Here is a 10,714-nt window from a genome sequence, read left to right on the forward strand (position 1 = left end):
TCCAGAATTATCATTATTATTTTACAAAATGACCTTAAATTTCAATGCGTTCCAAAGCTTTTCAGTCAAAACCGACTAGCAATCGCACAATAATCGATTTTTAATTATTAAATTCTGATTTTTTTTTATATATATATATATTATGCATTTTTTTTCCAATTGTAAGTGTAAAATTAAAAAATCATAGGCTTTGGACTTCAGTGGAGATCCTTTCTTGCATGTTTTTGTAAAAAAAAACATCTGAAGATGCACAAAAAGGCATTTAAAGCAAGCCTAGCCAAGCAGGGCGAGGGATTAAAAAGTTCTCAGGGGCTAATCTTTATCTTTAAACTTAGAAAACCAAATGGTTATTTTTTCCGTACATATTTTTGTAACAAATAATATTTAATGAACCTTTGAAATAGTTAACATTATGTTTTAGTAACAAACCATACTATTCTCTCGCCTGGTGGCATTTGTTATTTTTATCCGAAAAGTATGGTTAAAATGATACTACAATAAAATGAAGATACCTGCCTAAACAGGAAGAAACTAAATGTAATGAGAAACGTTTTATTTTAAAATACCCACTTCTTTTTTTATAAAAACCGGGCATCAACCTGAATTGTATTCTTTAATACGATAATAAAAGATTGATAAGATTCATATGCGACCGGCTGGCTATAATCAAAAGTTCGAAATTATTTGCTTTTTATAAGAACTATAGGACTTGTGCCAGGGTCATTTGCTTAGTGTGTGAAAAATATCCATTCTGTTCGTGCGATACAACGACTTTCTTGAAATAGCACAATTACATTGTAGCAACATTTGATCTTCCTCTATCAGTTAAAGTGTGGAAGCAAGACGCCATTTAAAGTTTGCAATGTTGTAGTGACATGAACTTTCAACTAGTATATACTTATCCATATATATTGCGACTAAAATGATACATGCTTGTAAATTTGCTAAATAAAATATGTTTAAACTAGCTATATACTATTTCTAAACATTAGTGACAACATACCTAATCGCTTAAATACATGTAACCTTTATCATTGTTGATTAAAAAAAATATCTAGGAAATATCGCATGCATATGCTATTGTGATGCTTGGTATCGCACGAGTTGACTGTGTAAGGTTGTATTTCGGTCAATATCAATTTTTCAAATATACACGTATATGATATAATATTCTTCAGCTTAAAAGTCCAAACATGTACTTTATTAAATTTTTATACATGTATTTACACAAATATATGTCCTTCTGTTACATCACGGAACTTGTAGAGATTACAAAATACTGAAACAGTTACAACTGAGCATTAAATTTTATATTCCTTTAATTGCTTTTGATAGCATGACCAAGGGACTGGCCCTTCCTGTCAATATGAAATAACGAAACATCGACCTGCTGTTAAATAGCGTTGCCCAGAAATTTAGGTAATTTATGGAACACGAGTCAAATCTATTTCTGTAAGTAAAATAAAACAACAAAAATATGAAGACTGCAGGAATTGATTGATGTTGTATTGGGAGAATGTGAATGGTATTTCTGCGTCTGAACTAATTGCTACGTAATACTAAACTTACAAAATCGTCGGTTACAATCTTTTGTTTATGTTCAACCTTATACTTTCTTAAACATGTGCATTTGCTGACGATATATTTGTCTTGATCAGCCGAGATAACATTAACAAGTTAGAAAATCATAATCTTCCGGGTAAACAAGTAAACAGACGTGATGTTTTTTTCTTAGTTGTCACTCCTCCGAAAACCATTTGTCGAGTACGCGAGGACATTTAAGAGGGTATTTTTTCGAAAGGTCACACCAGTCAGCGTGCTATTCGCGAGTCTTTGTAAGATATAATTAGTTAAGATTAATATCCAAATACCAGTCTTACATCTTTTGCATTTCATGAAACATATTTTATTTTGAATATTTCAGATACGGATTTTAAAAGTTTGTTGAAAACAAATTCAAGTAAGATGAAATGTTTTTTCAATATCTTTTATTTTGTCATAAATACTTTTAAAAGGATGTTTTTCATTTTTAACACGTTGAGAAGTAAAATATGATTATCATTTTTGGAAAAAAAACCTTTCACGAGCTAAATATAATGACATATTGTCAATCAAAGTTTAACACAGGAATTGTTTTATAATGATCTTTAGATACGGCGTAAAACTTTGACGAAATGAAGACTGCAATAGTTTTGCTGCTTGTCGTTGCCTGCCTGGCGGAAGGAATTAATGGAAAAGGTAAAATAATTTTTTTTATCACTAACGGCATTACTAGTTCATAACAAATCAGCGGAATGAAAATTCTAAGACGTAGATAAATAAGTTATGATTCCTTCTACAATTGGACAATTTGTCTTCCTAAAATGATACTATTTTTTATGAATTGCATCTTGTTTGTATAGTATAATTTTGTAGATATTTGGTATAATTATGTTGAATAGATACTGGTTTTTATGCATGTATATCATTGTCTGTGTAAAGGATGCTGATTTAAATTTTTAAAAGGTTTTTGTTAAATTTTTAGGGTCGGTCTACAATGCAGGGTGGGGAAAAAATTTTTTTTTTTGTTTAAAACAAACCCCTTTTGGGAAAATATAAGCGAACCCAAAAGTATATTAAAGCCAAAAACAAATTTATATAAACATTTAAATTTTTTAATTTCGAATTAAATTATGTTTTAAAAAGCCAGGTAGATTAAAAAATTTTGGAAGTAACTTTTTGCACATTTTTCCCTCTTTTTTTAAAAATAAATTTTTAGCTTTTTCCCGTTGCCCCAGGTTGGATAGCCTATAAAGACCATTGTTACCACATTGGTTACGGAAGTCGTTTAACGTTTTCTGCTGCACGGGTATGTAGAAAGTGTGTATGTATAACAAAGAAATGTTCCTATATGGCAAATTAATATTTAGCTGTATTTTTATACACAAATATTTACAATCTTATGAATACTAGAAATATTTTATTTTTATTTGGTTTCTGAAATTAGTTACTTCTCTATTTATTGCATTTTTTGTTATGATATTTCTTTTTTAAAATCTTCTTCACGGTTATTTTGCGTCATGTGTAATTTTGCAGATTGCAGTTCTACATTATAGATGTTTACTTTGAAAGCTATGTACGTGAAATAGCCTACAATTTAAATGATTGTATAAAGAATTATAGAAACATACCTGAGTTTACAAAGAATATTACAACTTCCGATTGAAAATGTTTATTTGTATTTTCAGCGGTATTGTCAACGTCTGGGTGCTTACCTTGTTCGGCCTGACACGTTAGATGAAAATACTTTCTTGAACGGATTTCTTAAGAAATCTAATGGTGAAAATTATTTTCTTTTCATTTCAAACAATTGTTTAAAGCAAGATTGGATTTATCCAAACAGAACTTGGGAAATATCAAAGCATATTGAAACGATTGCATTTGAACAACACTTAGGTTACACGGCTTAAGTTTAAGTAAAAACTTTTAGCAATTTTATATTGCTTAACCATACTTCAATTTTGTAAAATCAGTATTGTCATACATCATTTTAATTTTCACAAAGTAGGGCATTTGTACATATGGCGTATGTTATAATCAGAAGAATTTTTTGTGAACATTTCTAGCTGGAAGTACGTGGATTGGACTGACTGACAAGTCTCAAGACGGAATCTGGAGATGGTATGACACAAAGAGTCTTGCAACATGCTCTTACTGGGCTCTAGGGGAACCTAACAATTTTGGCAATCGCAATGAAGAGTGCGTTCATTTTGACTACGGTAAAGACTATAAGTGGAATGATAATACTTGTCGTCACATGTTTACACCTTTGTGCGAAAAAGACTAAATGTTAGGTCCTTAAAGATACAAAATTGACACAAATTCAATTGCTAGTTTTTTTTTCTGTATTTTCTTCAGTTACTTTATTTTTCTATTTGAATTAATAAATATAAAAAATATTTCATTTACTTTCGTTTATTTAATATACACAACAATATTTTTAGATACAAATTATAACATTGTTTTCAAATATCATAGTAAGTTATACATTAACAAAACAATTATTTGAAATAAGCTGTCAATAAAATTACGGACATTGCAATTTATTGTTAGTTTTTATTTGTATACTGCTGACAATTTATTCTTCCTTCATACTACCTCCCCAAAAACTGGCACGTCAATTTTACGGAAAATCACTTGACGAACGAAATTTTGAAGATCGCATATGTTGATAACATCATTGACCCTCTAGAGAATTAGAATAACAACCAGATGCAAACGCTGTATGCATATTTATATGAGCCCAAATGACTGATGACCTTGTTGGCCACCTTACCAACAATAATAGTTTATGTTCCCACAAACTTCACCCATGAATTTAAGTGTCTATAGGGCTATAAAATCAAACCTAAAGCATTCATTCGAAGAATGATACTCTAAGCAAATTATGAAACGATCTGAAGAAAGAGGCTCGAACAATATTAAACCAATTCCACAGCCTATCGCAAGTTTGAATGAATATGTATCAAAATGGTTCGTACATATGTACCAAACCATTTATTTCAATTCTGCTTTATGGTTGTTTTGAAAAAAGACACAGAACAGCCTATCCAAACGTTTCTTTGTTTACATTAAATCAGTTTTTAAATATCTAATTTTGCCCTTTAACATTTTACTTAAAAGGTTTTGTGTATTTTTACTATATTTTCAGCTGCAGTTTGTAACTAAAACATATCTATACAAATTGATCAAGGAAGAAATTTTATTGTTACATTCAAAAAATGTTTATATAGAGTTGATTATGTTTCAGTGTCACGTTTGAAAATAATGTACAATAAATATACAAAAAACCCAAAAACATTTCTATGTTCAAGGGAAAGAACAAAATTATATGAAATTGAAGACTCGGTTTGATTGAGTCTGTTCATGAGAGAAACTGCAAATGTGTAACATCCCTTACTCCTCCAAGCAAATGGCTGCAGCAGTATTCAATCTTCAAGAGTAAATGTGCTGGAATCAATGATCCCGACGGACCAGAAAGAAGTAAATTACGGGCTGATGATGTCTTTCATGTGTCCGAATTATTTACCAGAGTAATACATGATAGAAATGTATTACATTACTCTATCTTTTACTATTCTGTGACACAGACGACACTTGCAGGTCAGGCCCCCAATACATTGCTCCACCCTAGTCAACTGTCGAGTACATGTAACTTTTTAACATTTTAGCACGAGTTGGCCATCTGTCTCATTCCCAATAATTTTTAGGTCCACGATAGTGTGGGCAGAGACTATCAGTTCCGGCTGATTTTAATATTATTTGAATCTTCTTATGTTTTATGTAATTGGGAGCTTTGAAAAACTAACTCTTCAAGGAGAAAATTAGCTCTTCAAATAAAGGGAAGAAAAAAAACATATGTTAGGACATTTATTGTAGTTATCCTTCTTTATTAGACATGACTGTTTAGAAGCATAGTAATGCTAATGTATATAGAATTATTGTCATTTTCTTTCTTTTACAAGATTTTTTTTATTTATACACAAATTTAAGCTACTCCAATAATGCATATATAGATCCTGTGAAGAAAACAGTATTTCGATCAACTATCTCATTAGTCTCATTGGGAGCAGGAAATGTTGTATAATTTAATTGAGATAATCCTTGTCCATGATGTTTATAAGTCTACCTACCATAAATGTGAACTTTCATATTTCATATGATACTTTTTTTACTCTTTCTTCAGTAAGTATCCACGGGAAGACCTAATTTATTTGTTTTTCGTATTACCCTTTTTGTTTAGGTTATATAGCTGGAGACACATTGAGGATAGGATGAAATAAATAAATAAATAAATTGTATATAAATGAAAGTAAAATTATCTCAAAAAACTATATGTTTAGAAATATTATATAATGCATTTATAAACCATCGTTTTCTTCGAACGTTTTCTATGTTATCTCATCAATTTCAGAATTTATAAATGTAATATGAAAATCTTATGCCTCCTTTTTAATGTTAAATGATTTACTGTATGATTTGCATTTGTATGGTTATGCATAATTGTATTTGAAGGAATGAAAAATAGAATAAAGATTAAATTGCCAATCAAGGCTCAATAAAATACTTTATCAATCTTTGATGGTTAACTGGACTTTGCTTATTTCATGTGAAAATTGAATGATGAATAATGATGAGACAGATGACATATATGTGCTACTTTGTAAAAAGTATCTGAGAGTTAAAAAGAGTGTCGAATGCGATGTTGAGAGCAGGTCTTACCCCCAGCTGTCTGTGTTCAATGGAACACTTATAGACACTAATCTGGTGGATCCCTCATAGTAAAACCAAAAAGCATCACACAATATTCGATTTGAATTGTCAATATATGATTATTACACTTCAATTTGTTTCCTGTTCGCGCTGACCAAGTGCATTACTGATAGTTGATATTAAAAGAAATACTTTGTACAGTGTATTGAGTGTGCAGGCGGTGCATACTCTTATGAAAGCACTGTGAACGAACGTACAATTAATTTCGAAATATGTTAGATACCCTTAGTCTCGCGTAGCTGTTACTGAATCGAAACTATCCCTGTTAACTATATTGACTTGTTTTTGTTTGTAATTTATTTAAATTGATATGTCAATTTTGTAACTTGTTTTGCTTTGTAATATACATAAATTAATTAATTGATGAATGAATGAATGAATGAATGAATGAATGAATGAACGAACGAACGAATTAATTAATTAATTAATTAATTTTTCAATATATTGTAGCAAAGTACACTATCTACAATTTGATAAAAATTTCAACTAAGTCTTATATCAACGGCATAGCATCAGGAAAAAAGTCAGAACGATACAAAAAATCTTATTTAGAAACTTATACAATATACCTTGCAACTTTCCAACTTTGAAATTAAAATATCTACTGTTGGTCATGTTAAAAAATGATAAAATATTTGATTCTGAAAGGAAATACAAAATGCACAAGGTGACTGATATCATAGCCAGCGCTTAGATTTTTTAACCAAGAATTGCCACATGATACAAATAAGTTGAATAATAACATCAATGTGTGTTCAAAATTGGATACAGTGTTTGAGTACAAATGGGGTTTAAGCTGCGAAAGACCTATCAATGATGTAGGAGACGTCAAAAGTGCTAAAGAAAATAATGATGGCTAGATGAACAATAAAGTTGCTTTGACTACAACCCCATGTCTATACGTACTATAAACGCGAACTTACTTTCTTTGATACAGGTGTCGATGTTGAACATGAAGAAACCTGATCTGGTAGAGTCCTTTAATTTCGTTTAAAACATTTTTGTCCGGCTATCAATGAACTTGCAAACATTGACTTGCAGGGCAAGTGAGGAATACGGTGAACTGTAGGTACGTGAGAAAAATACTCCTATATAGTATATAAAAAGGCATTATATCGAAATGAATTTACATTTTTTTTTCAGTGTGATATATAATTGTTATACAATAAATATTTCAAGTTTTAAAATCTACCTTATGAAATGACTTTTATTTATCTATTTATTGTGTAACATAAACATTTTATTGTCAATACACGATTTTCTGCAAAAATTGATTTACTTTATATTGATCATTAATAGGTCAAAATGGATTTAAGCACTTTCTTAATTAAATGATATATTATATAGATTTGTTGTGATTGAGGTTGTATACCACACTTAAGTGAAATTGTATATATGTATATAATTATGCTAATAATTTTTAAACATCAAAGAATATGTAAAATATATACTGCAAATATTGGTGCACATTATATGCTATCATTAAAATATATGCATTCTTTTCTTATTGGAAATTTTGACTTAGAATTTATAGAAAATAAATTTCTAATTACCTACCTTTATTATGAAATGTTTAATTCGGTAATATCTTTATAAATAACGCTTTTTTGGAACATACTATATTGATAAATCTTATTTTCAGCATCATAGTTATGATATAAAACCATAAAACACGGTGCACAAAAGCGTTCTTAACCACCCGCCATAATAAGGGGAAATAACTAATTAATTTGAGTGCATTGTGTGATAAAAATATGCACTGTATCTAGTCAGTATACAAAGTAAATGTAGGCAGTGAAAGATATAAGTGTGGTGAATTTCAACCTCTTAACGACATACCTTGCTATTTCACACACTAATGCGATCAACATGAAGATTTATTTTCATTCTGACGAAGTGGAAATAACTTATGTTTCATTACAGACCAATCACGTCTGCAGGGATAAATTTTCCATTTTGGCAAACATTTTGATAATTACGATTTTTTGGAAATGTTTTTTTTCTACATTCTGTATCTGTTTGATCTTTACAAGTTGATTGTGTTTATTAACTTAAGATGTGCCATTCTGTGACGATGTGTTCTGTAATATAATTAATTTTAAAAGAACAGCGAGTGCGTTTATTTTTACATTGGTGTAAAATCAACAGTACATGGACATCGCAATTTATCTAGCCACATTGTTCTCCCTTGATTTTCCTTATGAGTATGCCAACCAATGGTTGTTGAAAAAATCTAAATGAATGCGTTTATTTGCAAAAACTTTTAACTACATTGCTGCAAAGATGGATGGTTTTCATATAGAGGACATTGTTACTTCATCGATTTGGGTATAAAGCTGTCGTTTCCTGCAGCCAGGGTATGTACACACAATCATACAATAGTATGCACTTGTTTCGAGCGTTAAATTTTTACGATGAAAGAATTTATTTAAAACAAGATCAGGCAGATATTAAGTTAATGATATTATTTTATGTTTTTTAAACCAAAAAAAAAAAAATATCTTTAATGGTTCTAAAATCAATGGTTTGGTATATTTTACACTGGTATGAATGTATGCATTTGTATGTATGCGTGCATATGTGTATGTGTGTGCAAGTGCGCGCGCACGCGCGTTTGTATGTGCGTGTGTGTGCGCGCGCGCAACAACGCATGCGTATGTTTTTACTGATAAAAAGTTATTCTCTATTTGTTTATATATATATATATCAGATTTACTGTTTAAATCTTGGGGCAGACCTAGTCCAGCTCGAAACAATTGCTGAAAATAATTTTCTGAAGGGATATCTAAAGAAAATCGAAGGTAAATCTCTAACATCAACTTGAGTTTATTGCTTATAATGGTCGCATGATAAACATGCGACATCATGAGATAAAATACTATATAATATAAATGATACTGCTCGCTTGTTCGTTTCTGTTATTATTTGTTTCTGTTGTATTATGTAATTATTTTCCGACCTTTTCTCATTTATAATGTGTAACATATATAACACCTCGATATCATAACCGATGGTTTCAAGCATTGCCAATAATTGCTTTAGTATCAAAGATAAAAAAAAGATAAAACTAAACTTTGGCTATTTAAAAACATCGTTTCACAGAACACATTGTAACAACAGTGAGATACTGAAGATATTGAAGAGCGCTTTCATTTTTTTAATTTCATTATTTTTATTTTATTATAAATCTTTATCTTTTATCTTTTATTTATTTATTTATTTATTTTGGGGTGGGGAAGGGTCCGTATCCTTAGTGTCTGAATGGGCGGATTGACTGGACCCTCATTTAACCAAGAATACGCTTTCATTTTCTAGCAAAACATGCTTGGATTGGCCTAAATGACATGACTCATGAAGGTATATGGCGATGGTACGGCACGAATGAACATGCTACATTCTCTGATTGGACACCTGGACAACCAGACAATGCAATGAACATTGAAGACTGCGTGCACTTTAATCATTATCACTACTTTAAATGGAACGATTTCCCGTGCCGAAATTTAGTTGCACCTTTCTGTGAGACAGACCAAATATGAGCAAACATTTGAATGAAATAAAATCCGACGATTACATATATCATATTAATATATATATGTTTGTTTAAAATTTAATCGGAAGCATATATTTTGTAAATCGAATAACATGTACGAGTAAAACATCAAACCTGTATTTTCAATCTTGTTTCTTTTTACTCTTACGTTTTGCTACTGGATCTATCTATTTACACGTTTAGATTACTCTACTTGTATTTTAACAGGGAAGAAACAAATTGAGTGGTTTGAATTTTAAAAGTTTTCATTTCTTTTTCTACAGGCATCAACTGTTTTGATTTCACTGTTTTCAACTGTTTTCTTTTAACTTATAAATCATGTTCATAATATGTAAACAAGGAAGAAATGTTAACGTTGCATTCATAACAACTGTTTGTGTTTTACATAAAGTTAAATATGTTAAGTTAGATAATGTCATATAACATAAACTAGATAAATACAGAATCCCTAAAGAAAGCCCAACAAGAACAAAATTGAAAATGTTGCAGGCTCGGTAACGAAGATACATTTTTAACAACATAGGTATGTGTTTGTCCACCTTGTAAACGAACGTGGATTATCATTATGGTTTGCTCGTATTTCTGAAATATTTTAAAAACATAGCTTTCTTAGAAATCTTAAGGACATGGTAAGCTGAATATCAGCCACAAATACATTTTAGATAATCATGATATGATGATTACAGTTAAGTTGACCAAGTGATAAATTGGTGGTCTAGCGGAGTGACTTTGTTGGCCTGGCACCCTAGTGATGTCAAATTTGCGGCTACCGGAGTGAAGTTGGTGTGATTATAATGTTAAACATCTTCGAAATTATGTTACGTTACTCTGCCAAGTGTCATTTCATGA

The 10,714-nt window shown here is 30.4% G+C and overlaps 2 protein-coding genes across 2 annotated transcripts; both read left to right on the plus strand.

Moving 5' to 3' along the window:
• The first annotated feature begins 2,536 nt into the window (after nt 1–2,536).
• Nucleotides 2,537–4,081, plus strand: LOC132747713 (perlucin-like protein). The gene is made up of 4 exons (XM_060737210.1): nt 2,537–2,543; nt 2,778–2,848; nt 3,228–3,318; nt 3,606–4,081. The coding sequence occupies exons 1-4, from the start codon at nt 2,537–2,539 to the stop codon at nt 3,824–3,826; spliced, it is 390 nt and encodes a 129-aa protein (XP_060593193.1). The 3' UTR covers nt 3,827–4,081.
• Nucleotides 4,082–8,585: 4,504 nt separating this feature from the next.
• Nucleotides 8,586–9,984, plus strand: LOC132747706 (perlucin-like; the record flags this gene model as incomplete). The annotated part of the gene is made up of 3 exons (XM_060737203.1): nt 8,586–8,669; nt 9,023–9,113; nt 9,628–9,984. Coding segments are annotated over 3 exons (399 nt in total), but the record flags the coding sequence as incomplete, so codon positions are not given.
• Between the last annotated feature and the right edge of the window lie 730 nt (nt 9,985–10,714).

Source organism: Ruditapes philippinarum, unplaced genomic scaffold (genome assembly GCF_026571515.1).
Source record: "Ruditapes philippinarum isolate M1 unplaced genomic scaffold, ASM2657151v2 ctg5839_1_1_1_1, whole genome shotgun sequence".
Taxonomy (NCBI): Eukaryota; Metazoa; Mollusca; class Bivalvia; order Venerida; family Veneridae; genus Ruditapes; species Ruditapes philippinarum.

Coding starts and splice junctions, on each gene's coding strand:
- LOC132747713 (XM_060737210.1), top strand. Junction 2,849..3,227: donor TAACGTTTTCTGCTGCACGG/GTATGTAGAAAG, acceptor TTGTATTTTCAG/CGGTATTGTCAACGTCTGGG. Junction 3,319..3,605: donor ATTTCTTAAGAAATCTAATG/GTGAAAATTATT, acceptor GAACATTTCTAG/CTGGAAGTACGTGGATTGGA.